We start from the raw sequence: 23,843 nt of genomic DNA on the forward strand, positions 1-23,843 counted from the left end.
AATTTTTTTTTTTAAATTTTTTTACAGTTTTCCTTTTTCAGTTCCTCCAACTTAATATTGCCATGATATAAGTTATAGGAACTACAGAAAAGCAGCATTTTCTGCTTTTCTGTAAACGTTTGGGGCACCTCAAGAATTAACACCTGCTCCTGTCAGGTGTTAATGTTTGAGTAAAAATGTGCACGTCAGGCGCACTTTTTTTTTTCTTTACACATCTGTGGGTAATAGCTGATAGACTCATCAATTTGAATTTACATGTGATGAGTGTTACTAGCTATGTGCTCTATTGGATGCACATTTTGAACACGCTAACCCCCGTTTTGCATCAGGGGTTCAGCCGTGTGCTGGACACAGCGCATGGTATTGCATTGACCTGTAAGTGTACTATGGAATCCCTGACACAAGATGCAGATTGCAAAGCATGTAAACTTTGAGTTCCTATATTAATGGAATCAGCCATCTAAATTCTGTAGTTCTATGCTGGGACAAGATTTGCAGTGTTAATTAGTTTTTCTTAAATTTTGTTATAGGCTGACAGGCATGGACCACAGTTTAAAACACTTCACAGCAATACCGAACAAACCATAAATGTAAGTTAGTGACCTTTTTAATTTAACTTACAAAGCAAAATGACATTCTGATGTTGACAAACTCAGAAGGATAATATCAGCGCCGAAACTATCATCACACTGCGGAAATAATTTTGGTGGTGGAGCATAGCATTACAATTCCTGGTAAAAAAAAAAAAAAAAAAAGAAGCATATTAGTGTAGAAACAACCCTAATGAAAGTGCATATTTACATGGAATGCTCTTTATCAATAAGTGCACTTATTGTGGATACCACCCTGAACACGAGAGGATAGTTAATACTGCAGCCCCTGATAAGTAGCATACTTAGCACAGAAACATTCTGATGAAGGAGCATGGCCCCAAGAGCCTTGATAAAGATGCATAACTTCTGCTGATACTGCCTGATTAGTATTTATTTGTTAGTTAGTTAGTTTTATATACCGTCATTCGGAATCGTCAAAAATAACGCCATCATAACGGTTTACAAAATATAAGGTTACAGGGATGAGGGGGTAAACAGGGTTTCAAGATACAAACTGTTGTTAAGCAAAGGTTATAACATGTATAATGTTACAGAAAATTTATAGAAACATAGATGTGATGAATTTCATTTCTTGAAGGAGGATTGGAATGTGAAGTAATTTTGTTGTTCATTGGGTGAGTTATTAGTAGACTGATGAAAGAGTAAGGTGTCTAGTTTAAAAATATTCTGATGAAGGAAGAGAGCCAAAAACCTCAACAAGCTGATGTAGTCACAGTATTTTTTTTAAAGGTTTGTTCTGTGATTCTGGGGGAGAAGTTTTAATGGTGGCTTTATGCAGATACATTGTCCACGTAGTCTGAAATATGGATTAAAGCAGTACAGCTGTTAAAAGGGAAATACCATAGAAATGATTGTTGCCATAGCTACCTGCAGTACTAGAACCTTTCGGACTCTGTAACTTTAAAAAATAAAAAAGTTCAAAACTGACATTTTAAAAATGCACATAAATAGTTAACTCCAGAAAGTCTGGAGCCATGCCTCTTGTGGTAGTAATTATATCTTGACCCCCAATGCCAAGTGATCATATTGTTTCTGGTTCATGTTATTCTTATATCTTGATATTCCTATAGCATTAGCGTTATTCACTGCATTTACCATATATTTTGAAATGACTTTATCTCCTTAACTCATCTGTTGCCCCTGCCCCTGTTTAATGTAACTCACTTACTCTGTTAACACATTAATGTAAACCTGCATGATGTGTCCACGAATGTCGGTAGGTAAAAATCTTAAATATCTTGGAAATTGAGATGTACTATGCAATTTTCTAGTGAGACAGAAAGAGAAACTCTTTAGTAAATCTGGTCCTAGAACGTATGGGGCCAATATAATAAGCTGCGCTGACCCTACTGCGTGTTTTAACTTCTATTTTAGTGTGGCTTTTTTTGGTGTTTTATCCCCAGAAAAATCCATGCTAAAACAGGAGTTAAAATCAGTGGCAAGGCTGGAACATCTCATGCTAAATGCAGGGTAATAAGCTTATTAGCTATTAGTCTGCAATGTAAGGAAGAACTCTAATTGGCAGGCTGCCTAGCATGCCTTCTTTTACCACAGGAAATTTAGCTCCTGGTCAGAGGCAGGTGTTAAACTTCCAACAGTAGAGATGAGGGCATGAAACCCCTCTTGGTCGGATCAGGCTTAGATGGGTAAATCCTTCATTCCTACCCAAGCAGGCCGAAACCCCCCCCCCCCCTCTTGCCTTAAAAAAAAAAATAGCTGGGCTCCCCCACCACCACCCTCCCAAACTCTCTGCTACCCATCTAAACATTCCCCCTATCCCTAGGCAACTGCAGGCAGCGAAGACCTTTCCTTCTCCAGCAGGTCTGCTCCCTCACTGACAGCTGATTGACCCCTCCACTTTGAGCTGCTAATGAAAGGACCCAGTCCCTTTCATAATTCTGAAAGCACAGCCTTCTGAAAAGAGATTGGTCCTTTCATTGACAGCTGATAGTGGAGAACCAATTGGTAGACAGTGAAGGAGTGAATAAATTAACATTAAGTGTCTGACTGTCAGGAAGCAGCTGTGCTAGAGAGGTTTAAGGAGGGTTGGAGAGTTCCGCTCTGGCCTGGCTCACTTTTTATTTTTTTATTTTTTTAATTTTAAGGTGAGAGCGAGGGAGTTTGGTCACCTTGGGGGGGGGGGGGGGGGGGGGGAGGAAGGACTTGCTTGGCCTGACCTGACCCAATCACATTGGGCCAAGGTGGGTGGAAGGGAGTTTTCAAATCGAGGTTGGGGAACTTGTGGGGTTTTTTGCATTTTGTTACACGGGTTTTTAAGTAATGACAGGCAAAATGGCCATTGAGTTAAACTGCCTTTTTTTTTTTTTTTAAATATGCTTTTTTTTTTCCTTGCTGGTTTGCTTCTCATTAGCTTCCTACATCCCATGGGGACCACTTATTTTAATACATACGTTAAATAAAACCCCTGAGTAAGATTTAACTCTGATCTTAGCACGGGTTTGATTTACATGGGCCCCCATGTGAACTGACCATCAATTGTAAAGAATATTTAAAAAAAAGTAGTAAAGTGTCAATTATTAATTTTCTTTTATTTCTCATTGTCCAAATTAGGTATTCTTTTCGTCTCTAGATCTTGTGCTGCATACACAGGCTTTACTTTCCATCATGAACTTCCTAACGTCTGCTGTTCCCTCCAGTACTGCTGTACCAGCCGGTGGTTTTGATAAGGGGCCCAAACCAAAATCACATTCAGAGGGCCAAAAAAGTATTGTGCCAAAAGCAGGTATCATGATGTTGAAAATATGTATCTTCATTGATCCAGTGATTGCCAGGTTTCTAGCCGAAGGACATTACACACAGATCTTTTCTGGTTCAATGCAGGTTCTCATCACTTCATTAGCTTAAGCATGCTCTAGAACAGTTTCTCAATTCTCAGCAATAAGTCCAGTCATCTCGAGCACATTCTGATCATTAGACCTTGACCACTTTGGTTTTCCAGGTTATTTATATACCAGTGCTCAGGATACATAGACAGGATTAGGGAGCTTGACATCCAGGATCCTTAACATGGCTCACAGCCCTCAAGTTGTTGGAATAATCCCAGCAATCCTTTATTGAATCCCTGAGGACCAATCTGGATGTTTTTTTTTAAAATACAGTTTGTTTTTAACAGGAATATACAATGTGAGAGTTAAACAATTGTTAACATTTGTTTATCTCAATTTTGATGTAAAACTTTATGGATAATTGATTGGGGAATTACTTGGGGTTCAATCCACTCGACTGTACCATTAATCAGGATGCAAGGCCCGGTGTGGGCCCCCCACACTCTGTCATATACTGAAGATGCATATTGCAATGAATAGTGGCAGGTCTACAGGTAAACCCTATCTGAGTAGTTCACCCCCAAGTGGGGCGCACTCTGGTTTAAAACCAGTCAAAGCTTTTTCCCCTTACAGTAACTGAATTTATATTTCCTTAATCATCTGCAGTGATTTTAATTGGAAGCCTCCCACCCACTTTGTCCTTACTACTTCAATATTTCTATTTTTACCTTTTTAGAAAAGTTTGTGCTCAAGATTATATTAAAAATATTAAAAAAGAAGGGACTAGAGGAAGAACTTGTAAAAACGTTTATAGTATTTTAAAGATTGCTGGATAGCTCTCCGTTTCACCAGATTGAGTGTAATGGGGAACCAATATTAATCAAGCAGAAATGTGGGATATTTTCCATTAATATAAAAGCCCCAAAATGCCTTTGTGTACATGTCACTCTGTGTAGCAGGGTGTCTTTGCACAAACTGTATATCTTTGTGTTATGTATGTAAACTATTCAGCTAATCATTTATCTTTCTCTGAGTTCTTCGGAAGGGGAGAGAATAAATTCTTGTAATAAAATAACAAAACAAAATAGACTTAAAAAGATGTCCTTTCTTGATGCATCCTTGGTGCTTCAGAAAAGTCAAACATAGATCTTTAGAGAAGCAAAAGAATTAAAATACATTATGTTTAATCTCAATAAGGCTTTCCTGAAATAAAATTTATGTAATATTAGGCTAAAGTAATACTTATGGATTTATTTTTGAACTAGACAGTAAAACTGAGACTTCAGACTGGAAATAAATCTCTCAATTTAGGCATGTTAATGAACATAGAATATCATGACTGACTAATAGGTTTAAATCCTATACACAGCATCTGCTTATAGGTTTTGCAACACTTTTTATTGGCCAGATGTAGATGCGATTAATTTTATTAGCATATGTACCCTGCACAGTGATCAGAGTACTTGAAATGTTTTTAAAATGTATGCAAATGTGATTCACTCTAAATGAAGCGTTTCATTCTCTGCTTTTTTTTTTTTTACTCCTATGCAGAAATATCTTGTTAGAAATAACTCCATTTCAGCATGCTCAATGACTTAAGATTGATTTTCTAATTTAGTATCATATTTGAATGATACACAGTGGGGTGGAATATTGATGTGCACCATCCAGGAATACTTTGAGGTGGTTATGTCTGATCTCAAGGTAGCAAAACTGTCATAAAACAGTAGCTAGAGCCAGAGGGGTGCTAATTATTTATTTATTTAAGAGCTTTTATATACCGATGTTCATGTACTGGTACATATCACGTCGGTTTACATAAAACCAAAGTTGGAAATTACATCGAACATTATCGAACATTATATCAAACGAGGGTACAAATAACAGGTCTAACATCATGAGAACTTATAGATAACGCTGAGAACTTAGAGTTGAAGACGACTTAGGGTTAAAAATTTAAAATTATTACAAATAAATAAATAACAAACAAAGTCGGAATTACAACCGACTTAATAAACATGGGTGTAGATTGAAGTAAAGTAGAGCTAAACAGGAGAGTTAAGGGCTACGGTGTCAGAGTTCTAACGTGATGGGGTATGACACGAGTGAATCAAACCCTAGGGAGAGACCTTTAAGTGAAGGCTTTTGTAAAAAGCCAAGTTTTTAGCTTCTTCCTGAACGTTCGACTACAGGTTTCTAGACGAAGGTCCGTGGGGAAGGGCGTTCCATAGAGTAGGGCTAGCAGTCGAGAAAGCTCGTTTCTTAAATAGTGACTTGGCTAGAGGTGTATATAAAGTGCCTAAGTAGCAGGTTCTGATAGGTCTTAGTGATGCGTGGGGACGAAGTGGGTCGCTTAGATCTAGCGAAGTTTGGGAATGAATGGTCTTGTGGGTTATGGTTAGTACTTTGAAAATGATTCTATGTTTAATAGGGAGCCAGTGAAGGTTTTTTAGAATAGGTGTGATGTGTTCACCTCTCCTAGAGTTAGTTAGAATCCTGGCAGCCGAGTTCTGCAACATTTGTAGTGGTTTGGTTGTGATAGCTGGTAGGCCAATTAGCAGAGAGTTGCAATAATCGATTTTTGAGAATAGAATTGTTTGGAGGACTGTTCTAAAGTCCTGAAAATGGAGGAGAGGTTTCAGCTTTTTCAATACGTGTAGTTTGTGAAAGCATTCTTTCGTTGTGTTTTTGACAAATTGTTTGAGATTCAGCTTATTGTCGATGGTGACGCCAAGGTCTCTGACTTGTGTGGGTGGGATCCAAGATGGTGTGATTAGATTGCTGGCAGCCTGAAAGTTGTCATCGAAATTGATCAGCATAAGTTCCGTTTTTGAAGTATTGAGAACTTAAGTTGAGGCTAGTGAGGAGGGAGTTTATGGACTGTAGACACTTGTTCCAGAAGTTGATGGTGTTGGATAAAGATTCAGTGATTGGTAGCAGAATCTGGACGTCATCGGCATATATAAAGTGAGTGATCTTTAGGCTTGAGAGCAGATGACAAAGGGGGAGAAGGTAGATGTTAAACAGGGTTGGGGAGAGGGAGGATCCTTGAGGGACTCCGAGAGTGGACTTGACCGGGTGAGAATCCTTGTTGATTATTCTAACCTTGTATGTCCTGTTGGTAAGGAATGTTCTGAACCATTCGAGGGCTGATCCAGAGATGCCAATGTCTGAGAGCCGGATGATGAGGATCGAGTGCTTTACGGTGTCAAATGCTGCAGATATATCTAGAAGAGCCAGGAGGTAGGGGGTCTTTTTCTCCAGTCCGGAGAGGACTCTGTCTGTCAGTGAGATTAAGAGGGATTCCGTACTGAGGGATTTGCGGAATCCGAATTGGGTTGTTGTGAGAATCTTGTGGTATTCTAGGAATTCTGACAACAGTTTATTAACTATTTTCTCCATGAGTTTGGCGATAAACAGTAGGTTAGCGATGGGGCGAAAATTGGCTGGGTCTGCTGGGTTCAGGTTGGGTTTTTTGAGGAGAGGTTTGAGGGTGGCTATTTTTAGCGTGTCTGGTACTTCTCCTTGCGTTAACGAACGGTTGATGATCTCTGCTAAGGGCTTCACAATGATGTTTGGGATGGCGAGTAGAAATTTGGATGGAATGGCATCTATCGGATGATTGGAGGGTTTCATCTTTTTGAGAATAGATTCAATTTCGAGTGAGGAAGTGAGTTCGAAGGATTCTAGGTTAGCTCTCTGGCTGGAGGGGGGAGAGAAGGAGGTTCTATGTTATGCATAGCCCAGAGGTGCTATTAACTTCAGGATTTTATTTTCGAAGAATTGTGCAAGTTCAGTGCATCTGGATTGAGCTTGATTGTCAGGGATAACTGGGGAGGTGGGTTTTGTGAGCTCTGAGACATATGAGAACAGTGCTTTGGCATCAAAGGAAAAATTGTGAATTTTGTGGGCATAAAAATCTTTGAGTGAAGGATGTTATTTCTGTAACTGTGCATCAGGGTGTTGTACTCATTTAGTGTAGCGTTGGATGGTCTCTTTCGCCATGCGTGTTCTTTTTTTCTCAGTTCTAGTAATATGTAGGGAGAGACATAATCAGCATATGAAGGGAAATCTTTTTTCTGTTTAGATTGGTGGTGAGACAATTTCCAGAGTCCATGCCTCTAAAACAGACTTGCTGGAGGCAGTCCAGAGAGAGGCTTTTAAAATAGTGTAGGTCCACACTAAAAGTCATATCAGATGAGAATTAAGGAAATGAAGATCCTTTATTCAGAAATTATCCAAACAGCAGATCTCTGGCCAGGCCTCTTACCCATTCTTTCTGCTGCTACTTTTCTCCTTCCTGTGCTGTTCACAGCTCAGTTGAGCTGTTCGAACCACATGGTGCTCCATTGAGGGCCAAGTTGGGCTGCAAGATGCTTGGGTTTAGACCATTGTGGGGCAGAGGTGGGAAGGGGGCTGGAACTTCAGTTATCTGGGAAAATCATCCAGAATGGTCTTGGTCCTGAAAATTCCTTATAAATGGTGCTCTTTTGTGTGCATTCCCAAGTGGAAAGGAGAAATGAGGGAATAGGGGATGTAATAGAGATATTCTGATAGCTCAATATGAATCAGGCACAAGAATCAAAATCAGTATAAATGGAAGAGCTATCATCTTGTTTTAGGGTAGCTCGTAATGCTTCCTCCCTACCTCACGTCCCTTGCATTTGGTTGCATTGATACTGTTTTTGACATAAAGTGCTGCTACTCCCTCTCTACTGTCCTGTCTGTCCTTCCTTAATGAGCTATAGCCTGGGATGGCCATGTGCCAGTCATGAGACTCTGTGAACCATGTCTCCGTAATGGCAACAGTGTCCAAGTCCACCTCCACCGTTAGGGCCTGTAGATATGGGATTTTGGTGTAGGCATCATCAAGATTTCTGAAATTATTCCTTGGTTATTAATAAGCAATTGAAACAGAATCTACAGATTTTAAACTAAAGTCTACAACACAGTAATTTAGTAGGCTCTGTTTTCAAGAATGCTTCTAGAACCACCTCTTTATTTGGGTACATTTTATATGGGAAAACATTTGACAGGACAAAATTTACCCCCTTAGCTTGGGGGATAATGTAAATCCTGAAGAATTGTTTGGCTAACTCCCAAAGTTAGTCACTAAATCTTCTGAAAAAGGACCTCAGTATAAATTTTTCATGTGCTCAAGCTGTGTAATTTCAGTGGATCCGTTTTTATGTGATGGTACAGTTCCATAATAGTTCTGTAAATCTGTGGTGTTGCAGCATTTTAGTATATTCAATAAGTGATTGTTTATCAGTGGATTATCTTATGAAATGAACTTAAGTCAGGATATTAACTGAGCAGTCTGGCTTATAATTGCTACAGATGCTTGTTAATGCCTTGTAAATGTGTGAGTAGATTTTAAAGTTAAATTTAATTTTATATTTTATGAAATGTTTTCCAAAGACATAATTGCATATAAAATTAAGCATTGAAATATATTGAAGGATATGATATGACCACTGTATATATCCAGAGAGGTTGTTGCCATGTTAGCCTGCAGTAACAAAAAAGATAGACTAATTTTTTTTAAGGCATAACCTTTTGAAGAAGTCATCAAATGCCATACATCTTTTTTTCCCATTCATGTACTAAACAAATCTTATGTTAGTGGATAGAAAGCATAAAAATATTAATTTTCAAGCTGTTATACGTTAATATACATTAGTCAGGAAGTATTGTTCTTTTGTAAGTCCAGGAATCAGTGTTAACGTGTAGATAAATACAGTGAGACACAGATTTTGCCATTATTGAAGTCATTGGAGATTTTTGTTAGTATTTGCAGATTGTTGTGAAAATCAGTAACTTGACCTTAGTGTAATTTTTAAGAGCTAATAGTGAAAAATAGTTTATTCTCTGTGTTGGTTAACATTCAGTCATTTTTTTAGATTTATAAATTTGCCATTTCATAATATAAAGGCCATACTGAGTCATGACCTATTGCCAACAGTTTAGCCAACAGGTATAATATCTATGAATGCATTTGTCATGCTGTGCATTTTACTTATACTTTTATATAATCAGCATACTGTTTTTGATTGTGTTTCTTAGTGTCTGGTAATATAGTTAATGAAGACGTGTGTAACCTGAAACTTTCTGCAAAACTGAATGCATTCAACATTTTTGTCTGTGATGAGAAATGTAATATTGCAGACATCAGAATACAGGGTAAGTAACCAATCTAAGGTTTACATGAGTTATTTTTAAAATAAAGCCACTATATACATTGTGTTGTACTGCATAATCATCATTTGTACACTGCAGAATCAAATGATATAGTTTTATAATTTTGAGCCATTCAGGTGTTGAGTGATTAAGGATTTTGGTTTTCATTTTCATTTTTTATCCATCTTAGATGTTCTTTTGTCTTCAAACACTTTATTTTAATTGTTACCACTAAGTAATTAAGTGCTATTAGTTGCTTCAATAGTACCACGTTTGGGAAATATCCCTCATAGCGCCAGTTTCAGAGCAGAGAGGAGGAGGAGGTTGCTCTCAAATCTCCTTTCAGCAGGGTCACCTTACAGCTCTCTCGTACTCAATATGTTCTCTCTCACATACCTCTCTCACCTCTACTGCCTCTGCCTCCATTTCTCTTCTACCGCCTGTGGGATGGGCTGCACCAGCATCCTCAGGGCCTCCCCCCTTCTTTTTGACTGCAGGATTACACAACACCACCGTCCTCCAGCAGCCTGCCACATGTCAGCATGTGATTAGATGCCATCACTGACATAGGGTAGATTGCAGGAGGACGGTGGCAGCCATGGTAGGCTGGATCAGATAGTCTTAATGTGCGAGGTAGGCGGACTGGAAGAATGGGGAGATGGGCCAGTTCTATCCCATGTGCCATGGTTTGCCCACTCTTGATAGCTAGCATATATCAGCCAGATTCAGTGTATGATGCAATCTGTGTTGAGCTTCTAGAGAACTCAAATTGATTAGCTTTAAAGTATTTTGAAAAAGTCATGGGGAGGGTAATTTTCAAACAGCCTGCATAGGCTAAAGTCTGTGGATCTTTTACATTTTTACCCACAGGTTTTTGCCCTAATTTTCTAATAATGTGCAAAATCACCTTTGCGTATCCAGGAGCTTGTGTATGTAAAAGACCCTGTATGTGGATAAAACTGGGTTGTATTTGTGTAAGTGGCTTTGAAAATTACCCCCAACTTGTAAAGTTTGTATTGTCTTGAAGTAGGAGATAATTTAGTGTAAGGCCCTGATTTAATAAGCTCTTGACTTAGACACGATGAATAAACCTTAGTTAATCAGGCCATAAGAGTAGGTGAGATGGTGTGTACAGTATGGTTGCAAATTAATTGTGGTTGCTTTGAGTAATGAGTGTAGTTACCTAAACATTTCTGAACAGTAGAATCTTAATGGCACATTTGTCAGTTTACACAAAATTTGAAAGTGATCAACATTCATGAAATTGTAACTTTTTTTTTTATTACTTTAGCGAAAGCTTATAGAAATATTTGGTTAACATGGGCTCATTCTCTTGCAGTTATAAATTAAAAAAAAAAATTAGCTTTAATCTACGTGAGCCTAAAGGGCAACTTGCATAATTTCTATACCAGAGTGTTTTCCTTCATTCTCCTGTGTAGGCTACTACTAAGGAAGAAGAGTGAGAGAGGAAACATTGTTTAACACACTGTAGCTGGGACAACCATGACCTGTCCTGTACCCTCCAACCCAATTAAATGACTTTGTACACAGTAAATATGCAGACACTGCTTTACTGAAACCCTAACCAGGGAAATCTAGTCTATGGACCTGAACCCTTCTAACTACACATTATACCCATCCCCTAATGGTAGGGAGTGGCTTTCCACATCCATTGGCCTGCCTTGCGAAAGTAAAGCCTCAGTCTTTATTGAAGAGAGTTAACCCCTAACCAGAAAGGGGCTGCATTATCGGCAGACCCATCTGCCCACCACTTGCAAGCGGGTATTGTGACCAAAGGGGTCATAATCATCTGCAAGAAGGACCTACAGGAGACAGGTCTTGCAAAACACTCCAGCTCAAATTCAGTGGACAGCTCTGCACTGATAATACTAGCAAAGTGAGAGGAAGAAAACATTTAATACGGAAGATAAGTGTAATGGCCCACATGCAGTGTTTATTTTATTTATCTGTATTTTATAACCTGCCAATGCTGAGGATCTAGGCGGCAAACAAAAATACATACATGATCAATAAAAATAGCAACCCAGACAATAGAAAACCCAAAACGGACAAATCCAGCTCAACATCCCAGCCCAGTCAATAAAAATGTGCAGTGGGTATCCTGAAACCATCCTTGAAGCCAGATATCAGCTTAGTCACTGCTTTCCTGTTGGGGTATGCCACTAAGCCAATGATGGCTAACCTATGACACGTGTGTCAGAGGTGACACGCCGAGACTTTTTGCAGCGTTTCGTGGACTATCGAGAAACTCCTTTAAAATTAGTTTTTAGTATCCCCCCACCCATGCCCCCAGGCGCAGGGAAGCTCATGCGGTGCAGCAACAGGCAGATGGGCAGGGCTGTGGTGAGGCTCACGTCACCACGGCCCGAAGAAAAAGATCGCGTTTAAATGCGCTGATGCTCCTCCTCCTTCCTACCTGTGCGGCACCGGAAGTAAACGTTGCTGGAGCCGCGGGGCAGGAAGGAGGAGGAGCATCAGCGCGTGCAGAAGAGGAGTAGCGCATACGGGCCGCCGCGAATCCCAAGTCGCAGCGGCTCGAGAAGAGGAAGAGGCCCGGTAGCAGGGCTGCCGTGGCCCGAGAAGATCAGGGCCGCTGCAGAGCCCATCCTGCGGCGACCCGCGAAGAGGAGGCCCAGAGGTGAGAGAGAGGCTTGAGGGTCTGTAGAGGGTGTGTGTGTATGTATGAGATGAGTTGAGAGATTGTGTGTGAGAGTGAGGACCTGAATGTTTGCAGAGACAGCATGTAAGAGCCGCTGTGTGTGTGTGTGTGAGAGAGAGAGAGCATGTGCTTGAGCAAGACAGCATGTGGGAGTGAGAGAGAGCCTCTGTGTGTGAGAGAGAAGAGAGCATGTGCCAGTGAGAGCCTGTGCTTGAGCAAGACAGCATGTGGGAGTGATAGAGAGCCTCTGTGTGTGTCAGACAGCATTTGCCAGTGAGAGACTGTGTGTATGAATGATTGTATGAGAGAGCATGTGACAGTGAGAGCCTGTGTGTGAGAGAGAAAAATGGATGTGAGAATGAGAACCTGACTGTGTGTTTGAGGGAAGAAGATGGAGAGAAAAGAAACAGAAAAAAAGATAATATAAAAGGAATTGGCAAAATAAATAAGAAAGAGAAGATGGAAAAAAAAGCCTGTGACCAACCAATTAGAAAACTAAGATCAGACAGCAAAGGTAAAAAAAATACATTACTTTTTAGTGATTGGCACATGTAATCTTTGGGAATGTGCAAGAATAGCACTTTATCTATGTGGATCTCACAATGTACGAGATCAGCATGGAGAAAGTGGAAGCCCACGAAGCCTGCACAGAGGAAGCAGCAGAATGGGCTTTAGTGTCAGCAGCAATCGGCACCTCCCCAATAGCCATGTGGCAGCAGTGACAGTGGCAGCAGAGGAATGAAAGAGGTTCCGAGGTTGCTGGCAAGAGAGGGGGGGTCTGCCTTTAGTGTGTGCATGTGAATGAATGGGACTCTGCCTGGGGGTCAGTGTGTGTGTGTGAGAATAACTGGGAGCTTGCCTGGGTGTGTGTGTGTATGTGAGGGAGCCAGTGAGTGTGAGAGCATGAGTGTGAATAAGAAAATCCAAGGGAGTAAGAGTTTGTGTGTGGGGGGGGGGGGGGTCGGTGTGGAGGGGGAGAGATTGTCTTAGAGCCTGAGAGTGTGTCAGTGTCAGTGAGAGCGAGAGGTTATGGTGGGTATAAGAGCATGAATGTGTATGTATGTGACAGTGTATGTGTGAGAGAGAATGGACATGTGAGTATGTGTGAGAGAGAGAGGATAACCTCCTAATCCTCGACAATATCAGGGTGACTGGAAATCAAGAGCTCCCACAGAAGGGGACAGCAGGGGCTTTTTAAAATCCTTATTAGTTTTAATTGAAGATTTAGTCAATGAAATCAGCAACAAAAAAGTCACTAAGCAGGTAAGGTAAAGAATTATTTGTTTTTGCTTTATTAATAAATACAGTACATATATTAAAATTATAACTTTTTGTAACTAATTAAAGCTACAAATATCACAAAATTATGGATTTTTCTAGAAGTGACACACCACCCGAGTTATGCTCGTTTTTTGTTTTTTTTTAATGAATTTTGACACACTGAGCGCAAAAGGTTGGCCATCTCTGCACTAAGCTGTCCATTATCTGTTCCCAGCTGACCAGAAAAGGAGCTCTAGTCTGTTAACTCATTTGCTCCCACCCGCTGCCCCTTTCTTAGGATGATTTGTGACAGGGTGTTTGGGGATGCAGACAGAACAGACATGTTTGTATTTGCAGTCTAGAGCTGGTCATCCATTAAGGTTAAACCACCAACACCTTTCAAAGGTGGTGGTATTTTCTCATGCTTGGCTAGAGTTGTTGTTGATGGTTTCCTGAAAGGAGTGAGACACTGCCTGCGCATCCTATACTCTAGAGGTCACGCCACTTTTATTAGTGGCAGCCAAAATGGCACAGATGGCCCGAGAGCCGGAGATCGCGCCGGGACCCCTCACTGGACCACCAGGTAATTTAAAACATTTTGGGGGGGTTCGGGAGGGTGGGGGAGGGTAAGGGATTCGTTTTAAAGGGTCGGGGTGGGTTTAGGGGTTGTTTTGGTGTGCCGGTGTTCCCGCCCTCCCCCGATTTAAGATTTTTCACGATAAATCAGGGGAATTTCTATTGTATCGCGACACTAATGATTTTTGACAATTTAAAAAATATCTGACGATTTTTTTAAATAGTCAAAAAACAATTCACATCCCTAATATTTTTGTTTTTGTTAGTAATATTATATTGTTTTGTTTTACTGTATCTCCCACCTTTGTTCATTGTAAACCGGCATGATGTGCTTCACGAATGTCGGTAAATAAAAGTTAATAAATAAATAAATAAAATAAATAATATCCTGTGATCACTTTTATTTACTGACATTCGTGAAGCACATCATGCCGGTTTACAATGAACAAAGGTGGGAGATACAGTAAAACAATATAACATTAAAACAATATAATATTACTAACAAACGAAAATATTAGGGATGTGAATCGTTTTATGACTATTTAAAAAAATCGTCAGATATTTTTTAAATTGTCAAAAATCGTTAGTGTCGCGATACAATAGAAATTCCCCTGATTTATCGTGAAAAATCTTAAATTGGGGGAGGGGGGAGAGCGGGAAAACCGGCACACCAAAACAACCCCTAAACCCACCCCGACCCTTTAAAACGAATCCCTTACCCTCCCCCACCCTCCCGAACCCCCCCAAAATGTTTTAAATTACCTGGTGGTCCAGTGAGGGGTCCCGGCGCGATCTCCCGCTCTCGGGCCATCTGTGCCATTTTGGCTGCCACTAATAAAAATGGCGGAGCACTGGATGGCCGGCGCCATCTTTAAACATGGCACCGGCCATCCAATGCTCCTATCATGTGACAGGGGCCGGCCAATGGTACGGATACCCTGTCACATGGTAAGGGCAAAGGGCCATCGGCGCCATTTTTATTAACGCAGCCGATGGCCCGGGAGTGGGAGATCGCACCCCCACTGGACCACCAGGTAATTTTAAAACCTTTTTTGGGGGTCGGGAGGGTGGGGGAGGGTTTTTTGATTATCGGATCGGGCGCAGCCGATAATCAAAAATCCAATCGGGCCGGGCGATAAAAATTTTAAGATTTGGATCGGAACCGGAACCGTTCAGATTCCGGTTCCGATTCACATCTCTACAGGATATCTTTGAGCCACCTACAGTTATTAGATGCCGTATGTTTGCCCTCCCACAGCAGGCTGCCTTTTTAGAGATGACTTCATTTGAACAACTTGTGCATGTGGTATAGCAGTAGTTAACAAAGCAGTAAGTAAATGGGGACTAGATATTTCAAATTTAACAAAATAGTCAATCGCAAAAACTTTAAACTCACCATAACTAAAGAAAGGTGTTAGCAAGCCTGACGGCATGTCATGCAGTATGCTAAGACTGCCTGGACCGTTCTGCCATCCACCTTCAAAACTAATATTTTCTAGGAGTATGTAAAATGGAACGACATAATTCAAAGTGTTAATGCATGGTAAACCCAACAGCATGGCCGGTGTTTCGCTGAGAAAAGCTTCCTCTGGGTAAATTCAAATTTATAATCCACTATGAGTTAGCATTCAAAACAGGATGATTAGTCTAACAGAAGTTCCGTGAGACTACTCATCTGTGGACTGTTAATGTTTTTGTTTTACATGATCCCAAAAAAAAAAAACCAACCTAAAAAAATATTAGTTTTGAAGGTGAATGATTGGTCCGGGCGTTCTTAGCAAACTGCATGACACACAGTCAGGCTTACTGACACCTTTCTTTAGTTATGGTGAATTTAAAGTTTCTGCGATTGACCGGATTTTGTTAAATTTGGAATATCTAGTCCTCATTTACTTTCTGCTTTGTTCACATTATCTTGGGTTCTGTGGATTTTTTGTTCATAGCAGTAATTTGACATTTTTCAGGTGAATCATTTGAAAATTAAATTGGCTTGAGCTAGTGTTTATGTAGACTATAGAAATGTTTTAGAATATATCTGCCAAAAGTATTTATCCATCACTGATCTAAGGAAATTCCCATATAACATGGTGTCCTTTGCATTTTATGAGACTATGAAATATTATACATGAAATAGCCATCATGAAAATAGCTAGCAGCTTGTAATTTGATAACCAATTTTTACTGTTAGTAAATGATTTTAACTGCATGTTGTAGTGCTGGATATTTATATCTAATATTTTTGTTTTTAAAAACAAGCCTGTTTATCCTAAATAGTAAGCTTTTATATTTTCATGTGCTTTTGTGTATTGATAAAGGATTCAATTATGAAATATTTCAACAGGTATGGATGCATCTGTTTCTATGCAGACTAAGCAGACTGAAGTTTTTGCAAGACTCCGGGATATCATAGTCACAGATGTTGATCCAAAGACTATACATAAAAGGGTAAATCCTGCAGTATAGGTGACATTTATAAATTAACTATGGTTTTCACATGCAGGTATATGAAACCTTCAAAAAATAAAAGTAGTTTAATTTCTTGCTTGGTATTTTACCGCTGTATTAATGTTTGTATTTATAGTAATTTTTAGTGCTTTCAAGAGAAGATGCAGTCATATTGCTATGATAAAGAGGAGTTGTCTCTGTGATTACTTTCAGCAGAGGGGCTGGCATAATGTGCAGAAATCACATGCATTTTGCATGGTTGTGAAATATTCCTCCTTAGTGCTGGCTGTCATTCCTGCTGCTAGTGACATTACTAATATACTGCATTGGCCCAATTATGAGGGCACTTTTCAAAATCATTTCCACAGGTAAAATGTGGTTAAAAGTATGCCAGACCTTGAACAGTTCTGAGAAAGCACTTTTTGCTATGCTACATCCCACATAGTATCCAACCAGATGTACTATTTTTAGATAAGTTGTCAATATTGTAAGATGATACTATGAAACAGTGAATGTGGGCATTTAATCTAAAATGAATCTGTAATACATGGTCCAGTACTTCCATGCTGTTTTGGAAAGGGCACTGGGATTCGCTAACCCCCTTCCTCAAGAGGATCGGGGAGACTTCTGTTCACTACAGGCTCAAGGCACATCATATGGTGCTTTTGAAACAACATTGAGAACCTCTGTAATAGCTATAGATAAGTGCAAAGTTTAATGCTTGTGTGCATATGGCTTCTGTGAAGACATCCCACATATCTCAAAATCTGTATTCAACACGAATTTGGTTAGGATACACCTTAGTGCAATTGGTGCATACCATTGTACTCTAAAAGGGAGATTGATTTCTGTACAGCCCTTAGTTAATATATTAATGTTAGATCGTCATTTGAATCTTCCCATTGAGCCACTCTGTGATATGGGACCTCAATGTGGTTTTTAACCCTGTTGATGAAAGGCTTCCTTTCGTGCCTCTCTTCTAAACAGGCCACTCGCCGGTGCGCGCGATTCAGTATTTAAATTAGGCCCGGCGGTAAAAACGGGCAAAAGGAGGCGCTAGGGACGTCTCCTTTTTGACAGGAGCGGCTGTCAGCGGGTTTGACAGCCGACGCTCAATTTTGCTGGCGTCTGTTCTCGAGCCCGCTGACAGCCACAGGCTCGGAAACCGGATGCTGGCAAAATTGAGTGTCCGGTTTTCGGCCTGACAGCCGCGGGCCGAATTCAAATTTTTTAAATTTTTTTTTTTTTTTTTTAACTTGTTTTTACTCTTCGGGACCTCCGACTTAATATCGCCATGATATTAAGTCGGAGGGTGCACAGAAAAGCAGTTTTTACTGCTTTTCTGTGCACTTTCCCGGTGCCGGAAGAAATTAGCGCCTACCTTTGGGTAGGCGCTAATTTCTGAAAGTAAAATGTGCGGCTTGGCTGCACATTTTACTTTCTGAATCACGAGCGAATACCTAATAGGGCCATCAACATGCATTTGCATGTTGAGGGCGCTATTAAGTGCCGTGGGTTGGACGCGCGTTTTCCTCCCTTACTGAATAAGGGGTAAAGGAAAACGCGCGTCCAAGAGCAGGTTAACTGTATCGGCCTGTTTGTGAATTGAAGTTCGCCATCTGGAAGGTTGCTTTGCTGGTGGCAGTAACTTCAGCTTAGAGAGACTGAGAGTTTCAGTTCTAGCAATTTATCTGCCTTGCATCTAAGTTTTTGCTCTTTGGAGCTTACAGTCTAGTCAAGACAGACTGGCAAAACAATATGAGTGGGTGATTGATATAGCACTGTAGTAAATAGTGGCAGAAAGAAATAATCTGTACCATCCAGTCTGCCCAGTTTTTGTGTCCATAGAACTAAGAATACATCCCAGCTGCTCACCATAGTGTGACTACCTGCAAGGTTTTCCTTATCCACAACATTCTCTTATTTTTGTTTTTTTTTTATGTTTCTCATTTGTATTTTACCATCTTGAGAAGAAAAACATACCAGATCTCTACTTAGTTTACTGCAGCATTTAATTTTCCTAAACTTAATGAGAATGCTCTGTAATAATCTTAAGTAGCCAGCAATAATAATATGGCTATTGCCAAAATATCTCTACTCCTAGCCTGCCAGACAGAGCTGACTATGTGAATGCTGGCATTTCTGCTAGAACTTCCAGTTACAGAACTCACAGCCTGCCAGACAGACCCAGCTGCTTGTTTGATTCTTTCATCACACTATGATCTAAATGTGTCTTTACTAGTTAGCCTTCCAGTTCCCTTGCATAGCTGACCAGACAGACCCGATTAGGTTAGTACCTGTGTTTCTGTTAGAACTTCTAATACACATTTTGGTAGTCCCAACACCCATTGTTGAACCAAGCAAGTCTTGTGCTATGAACCACATACATACATGTCGTAGGTCTTGCTTTCTGCTCTCTCCCCTTTTAGGAATTAATGCTTATTCCTAGCCATCATAACTCCATTTACTGTTTTAGTTGCAATCACCCATCCTGAGAGGGTGTTATGCTCTTCCAACATCCTTTCCGTGAATAAATATTTCCCAACATTTCTACTCAGTCTTCTCTCTTGGTCTCATATGACTCTTTATGTAGGGTTTAATTGAGGACAGGGGTAACTTTTATTTAATTGGATAAAGCTACAAGATAGGCTTTTTCCCCACAAACAATCATATAGATGGGGTGGGAGAGAGGGATTCTAGACTGGACCATTTTACCTGTCTACTACAATGGCTTCTTGGCAGCCTGCTTTCTGCCCTAGGAAAACCTTTCTAATAGTCAGATAATCCACTTTCCTTACTTACATTTAAACATAATCTAGAATTTCTGTATTTGTGACATTTCTGAGCAGAATCCTGTCTATTAACTGCTCATTATAAAAGTTGCTTTCCTGCCCCATGAAGAAAGAAAACAAGAAATAACATCTTCAATCAATCAGCTTTTCAGAGGTCACTTAGATTACGATTCATATGCAACACACACATTTTTTACCCCTGAAAGATAGAGAAAATGATTTTAAAATCTCAAATCATCTGATAACCAAGTCCCTGAGAAAAATATTAAACAAGGCACCCAATAGCTCATAGAAGTTAAAGCCAATACTTACCTGTATTTCAGTAGCCATTCTGAGCAGAAGCCTCTGTCTATCAACTGTTTAATTGGGTAGCAGATTGCATAGCCTTCATTTTTGCCCAAAGAGGTTTAGTTTACTGTATCGGCCTGTTGGAAAATATATTCTTCAGGGTTTTTTTAAGGATAGGAGCTTGTTTTTGTGTTTTAAAAAAATACTAATTCAATCCCACCAAACAGTTTGCTGCCCTGTTAGCAGTTGGTTGTTTTTCCCTTTTTTGTTGAAAGCATCTCATCAGTGTGATTAGTAAATTGCTGGTTTCGGAGAACGTGGCTTACCTGTGAGAGGTGTTCTTTGAGGGATTGAGGAACTGCTACCTTCCTCTCCTTCTGGGAGTTGAACTTAATGGCTTAATTACAGAACTGGAGCACACTGCACGACTGGGGAAGCAGGAATTGTCACATATGCACAGAGGGCCTTTTGGATTTTCGTAGAAAGCTCTGGAAAAGCATACTATGGTCAGTACTGTCAGATAATCACTGATATGTGTGACTGGTGAACTAGTGACTTTGAATAACACCTGTCAAAGGTAAGCAACTTTGCTTTTGGGGCTGTCATATAATTGGACCAATACAGTATTCATATAGGTTTCTTGTATCTCAAATATGTATTAACTTGCCCTTCTCTGTGTAAAATTAGCCTGTTAAACTCACACAATATTGTACTTTGTAAATGGTATAACTGACAGTGTTTCATAGTATAGTAATTCTATGTGATACCTACCAAGAATTATATTAGCGTTATAAAAGTAGCTAACATATAATGCTTGTAGGCTGTCTCTATGGTTGGAGATGAAGTCTTCAGCTTCAATATGTTCCTGTATCCAGAAGCTACTGAGGGAGAAGCTTACACTGATATGTCCAAAGTGGATGGCAAAATGCTGCTGAAAGTAGGCTGCATTCAAATAGTCTTTCTTCACAAGTTTTTCATGTCACTTTTGGTAAGTTTAATTCATCTCTGAAGATATACAAAGTTATGGTACTGTCTAGATTTCTGGAAATTTAGTAAACTTTGTTTTTTTCTTTTGTTCTTATTCCTAAGTGTATTGGTTTTCTTTGTGCACATCTTATATTTTCATAGATGTTTTTGTGATTAGTTATGCACATTTTATATTGTTCACTTCCTCATTTTTACATTTTTTCTTCTGAGCCCACTCTTTGTTCATGCTTTGTTCCATATTTATATGCCTGTTCTGAAGAGACAGAATAGGCATTACATTTGTAATGGTGGGAGTAACTTAAGTAGGTGTTAGTTAAAAAATAAATAAATAAATAAATAATGGCAAAACTTTTTTTTATCAGAAGTAAAATTTAGAATAAAAAATGACCCTTGCTTTATTGGATCAAAATCACAATTTTTTTTCACTCACCAGTATAATTATTTTGTCAGTAAGAGAGAGTCTTTGATCAGAAAGAAAATTAGTATGCTAGATCTATTTTTATTTTTTCTTGTGTCCAGATGTCCTCTAATAACATCCATTTTTACCATAGAAAGTAAGCACTTTAGTCTCTTTCAATAGAATCCTACTGGCAGAAGGGCAGCTAGCTTGGGGTGAAACAGTTTTGTCACTGATAATCTAAGTGTAATTTTCAGTTAATTTCAAACATTTTTTACTCATATTAATGCATTATACTGTATCTAGCAGTGGATCCTCACAGAGAAAATAATTTTGGTTTTGTTGAAACCAATGCTTTGAGTAGTAATCTCATACAAACTTAGTGCCAAGTCACATTTTATGGGTTGCCTTGGCTAGTAAATGCAAAGGAATGTTTTGAAGTTTATATTTCATTCTGGATGGAAAGTCAGCCTCATACATTGAGCTGTTCAGGACTGTAGTAGCTCCTGTGAGAAAATAAATGATTATTCCTGTAGTAAGTCAGTAGTGGTCTTTTTTTTTTTTTTCAACCTGCAGTATTTACTGACATTTGATGAGGGGCACCAGTTCTTCCTGCTATTATCATTTGCACCATTACAGAGAGAACTACAATTAGTATTCTAATTTAGTAATTAATTGAAAACTTGAATTGGAGTGTAGCATGTGCCTTTTGTGTTTCGTTGTGGCTGTAACTAGTTTCCGTAACATAATTAAGATGGTGATATCTTCCAACAGAATTTCCTCAACAATTTCCAGACAGCAAAAGAAGCCTTAAGTGCAGCCACAGTCCATGCTGCAGAAAAGGCAGCTTCTAGAATGAAAGATTTTGCTCAGAAGAGTTTCCGTCTTTTAATGGATATCAACTTGAAAGCCCCAGTTATCATAATACCTCAGTCATCAACCTCAAACAATAGTGTAATAGCAGATCTTGGTCTTATTAGAGTACAGAACAGCTATAACTTGATCTCCACAGAGGAATGTACCCTTCCTCCAGTCATTGACAGCATGGATGTGCAGCTAACACAATTAAAATTATCAAGGTATGAATAAAATAACCAGTTAAAAAAAATCTCTACAGATACTTAAATGTATATATTTCTAATTGTATTGATGTATTTCTTTGCTCACCACTGTCTTACTATATGTAGTCCTTTAATGAAGATTAGACAATATAGTGGCTGAGAAAACAAAACTTTATGGCCAATTAGTAAGCAAAATAGGTCTCTCTTTTTAATTAAAATCATAGCCTTCTGAAAAGCAACCAACATTTCCTGGTTAAGTATATTTTTACTAATATTTTGTGTAAACTTTTACTTGCGCCAGCTGGGGTTGGGAATGTCATGGAGGAAATCTCACTTATTGCACAACAGTGACATCTAGTGGACTGTTTCAGCATACATCCATAAAGATTCTGGAAGGAGTTGCAGTATTGTTGCTGCTAAGGACTGTTGATGTGATGGTTGGGCTAGATGGCAGGAAGAGGGTTATGAAATGGTAAAATGCTTTGGATAGTTGCAAATGAAAACTTAGAGCACAGTAGTCCTTGTAGCGAATGGCTCAGATTGAACTGGAAGCTGTTGCAAAAATATGATGGCATAAGAAGTTGCCATAATGGGTCAGAGCGAGGGTCTGTCACGCCAAGCATCCTGTTTCCAACAGTGGTGAATCCAGGATACAAGTACCTGGCAAGTATCTAAACAGGTTCCTTGCTACTGATACTGGTAATGAGCAGTGGCTATTTCCTAAGTCAACTTGACTAATAGCAATTTATGGGTGCTTCCTCCAGGAACTTTTTTAAACCCATCTAACCTAACTGCCTTAACCATATCCTCTGGCAATGAATTCCAGAGTTCAATTGTGTTCAGTGAAAAATAATTTTCTCAAATTTGTTTTAAACGTTCTAATTACTAACTTCATGAAGTACTCCCTAGTCCTATTATCTGAAAGAGTAAACAACTAATTCACATTTTACCCATTCTCTAGTCTTCTTGTAATTTTGTAGACCTCCATCATATCCCCCCTCAGGCATCTCTTCTCCAAACTGAACAGCTCTAACCTCTTTAGCCTTTCCTCATAAGGGAGCTGTCCATCCCCTTTATTTTGGTCGCTCTTCTCTAAACCTTCCCCAGAGAAGATTGGAATCTAAAAAAAATAGTTGAATGAAACGCAACCTTTCTGGATCACAATCGCCTCAGTCCAAAAATCATCTTTCTCTAGTATTTCCAATTCTGTTTGTAGGGAAGAAAGGTCATTGCTGCTGCTACTGCTGGGAGGGTAGGATATGGAGGAAGACAGAAGGGAGGTAAAAGACAAGGAGGAGGGTTGAAGGGAAGGGAGATGAGGGGTAAGGAAGAGGCTGAAGGGAGGGAAAGAGGGTGGCAGAAGAGAACGGAGCAAATGAAAACAAAATTAGCAAAACTAGTAAGAAAATAATTATTTTCTAGCACCCATGTTTTCTAAATATTTCATGATCCCACTCAGATAAACTTGTGCTGAAGAATTGTGCATTCTCTTTGTAGCCCTGCAGGGATCAGAGGGAGTGAAGTTGCATATGGGATGGGCTGCTTATATAATGCTGGCACCTGAAGAATTGCTAGAAAGGCTTTGGGTGGGATTCTTTAGGGTTGATACCCGTTTAATCATTTGAATCTCTACTGAGAATATTAGCAAGAATGCTGGTTAGTTAATATTTTTGTACATTTTAACTTTTCTAATCTCCAGTGCATTTCTTTTGTCTGCCTGCAACCAACATATAGGTAATATAATAATTATAGACCGAGGCTGTATCTGAACACTTAC

General features: G+C 39.5%; 1 protein-coding gene across 4 annotated transcripts in view; it reads left to right on the top strand.

Moving 5' to 3' along the window:
• Window positions 1-23,843, top strand: part of VPS13C (vacuolar protein sorting 13 homolog C) — a 483,673-nt gene that overhangs the window by 238,627 nt on the left and 221,203 nt on the right. For all 4 annotated transcript variants that reach the window (XM_029575527.1, XM_029575524.1, XM_029575525.1 and 1 more), the window contains 6 exons: window positions 531-590; window positions 3,186-3,357; window positions 9,467-9,583; window positions 16,438-16,541; window positions 20,442-20,609; window positions 21,780-22,084. In XM_029575527.1, the coding sequence (XP_029431387.1) occupies window positions 531-590; window positions 3,186-3,357; window positions 9,467-9,583; window positions 16,438-16,541; window positions 20,442-20,609; window positions 21,780-22,084 (926 nt within the window). The remainder of the gene's footprint in view (window positions 1-530; window positions 591-3,185; window positions 3,358-9,466; window positions 9,584-16,437; window positions 16,542-20,441; window positions 20,610-21,779; window positions 22,085-23,843) is intronic.

Source organism: Rhinatrema bivittatum, chromosome 13 (genome assembly GCF_901001135.1).
Source record: "Rhinatrema bivittatum chromosome 13, aRhiBiv1.1, whole genome shotgun sequence".
Classification (NCBI taxonomy): Eukaryota; Metazoa; Chordata; class Amphibia; order Gymnophiona; family Rhinatrematidae; genus Rhinatrema; species Rhinatrema bivittatum.